Source organism: Nerophis lumbriciformis, linkage group LG11 (assembly GCF_033978685.3).
Source record: "Nerophis lumbriciformis linkage group LG11, RoL_Nlum_v2.1, whole genome shotgun sequence".
In the NCBI taxonomy this organism is placed as follows: Eukaryota; Metazoa; Chordata; class Actinopteri; order Syngnathiformes; family Syngnathidae; genus Nerophis; species Nerophis lumbriciformis.
The window spans coordinates 54,549,782-54,550,827 of NC_084558.2; the positions used below are offsets into that span (position 1 = coordinate 54,549,782).

General features: G+C 47.2%; 1 protein-coding gene across 1 annotated transcript in view; it reads right to left on the reverse strand.

Annotated features, from left to right (window-relative positions):
- Window positions 1-312: 312 nt before the first annotated feature.
- ndufa8 (NADH:ubiquinone oxidoreductase subunit A8) overlaps window positions 313-1,046 on the reverse strand; it is an 11,483-nt gene continuing 10,749 nt past the window's right edge. The window contains exon 4 of the mRNA XM_061966376.1: window positions 313-583. Within this exon, the coding sequence (XP_061822360.1) occupies window positions 446-583 (138 nt within the window). The 3' untranslated portion in view covers window positions 313-445. The remainder of the gene's footprint in view (window positions 584-1,046) is intronic.

Sequence of the window (1,046 nt, forward strand, 5' to 3'; positions counted from 1 at the left end):
CTAATAATGGTCAGAATGAGTTTTCCACAAATACTCCTGGTAGGGGTTAAAGACTTGCTCCCAACAACTTGGATCCCGAGAAGAGTTCCATATTTACTGCATGAGTCAGAGTCTTTCTTAATTGGCTTCCCTTCCCGTCCCGTGTGGAGGTTGTGCACGCGCCCGTGTGAACCCGTGACACCGAGGCGCCTCACAAGTGCTTCTTCTTGGACTTTGTGAAGAAGGCAGGAAGTGAGCGGGCAGAAAAGGTAGCGACCTCTAGTCCCGGACAAAGCCCGGCAGACGTGCAGGCGCGGACATAAAACCCAGCAGTTTGAATTTACGTCTTTTATTCTTTGACAAGGTTTAGGTGTGACATTTACAGAGGCGGGCAGGAAAGCCGGGAGAAAAGAGTAATAATGATGACATCAGCACAATGCCAGTCTCCCAGAGAGGACACAAGTCCTCACCAGGGCCAAAAGAACAACTTGCTGCCATACTTGGAAGGCTCTATTTTACCTTGGATGATGGGGTTGGGCTCGGGGCGTGGGCGAGAGTGGTAAGGGTTCTCGGGTATGGGCCGTGAGGTCACCACCTTGGTAACCTGGCAACATAAAAAACATGCATTTTGACAACAACCATCATGGATTGAATAACCGAGCAGTCACAGTCAAGACTATGATTCAAAGCCATTCCATCCCAGTCCCACTCCTGGGAGGACCATTCCATTCAGATCGGATCGAGCAATGTATCAATCGGGGAAGCGCAAGCCGCGGATGTTGTTGATGTTGGTACGGCTTGAATCGGGCAAGAAATGCGCAATGTGAAGTGCTTTTGTATATTGCTCAGTCATTTTCAATAGGGGAAACTTCCTGGTAATTCCGGGTCATCAAAGAATTTTCAGAACCAGACAACGCGGAGGCTTCAGTTTGCAGGAAGATTGTGGAGTTTGCATCGGGTGAGAAATGTGGGAGTTGTACAACTTTGAAAATGTCCATTTATTAAAATGGGAATTTCCTGGAAACAAATCATTTTTGGAAATACCAATAATATCACAATTGTACGAA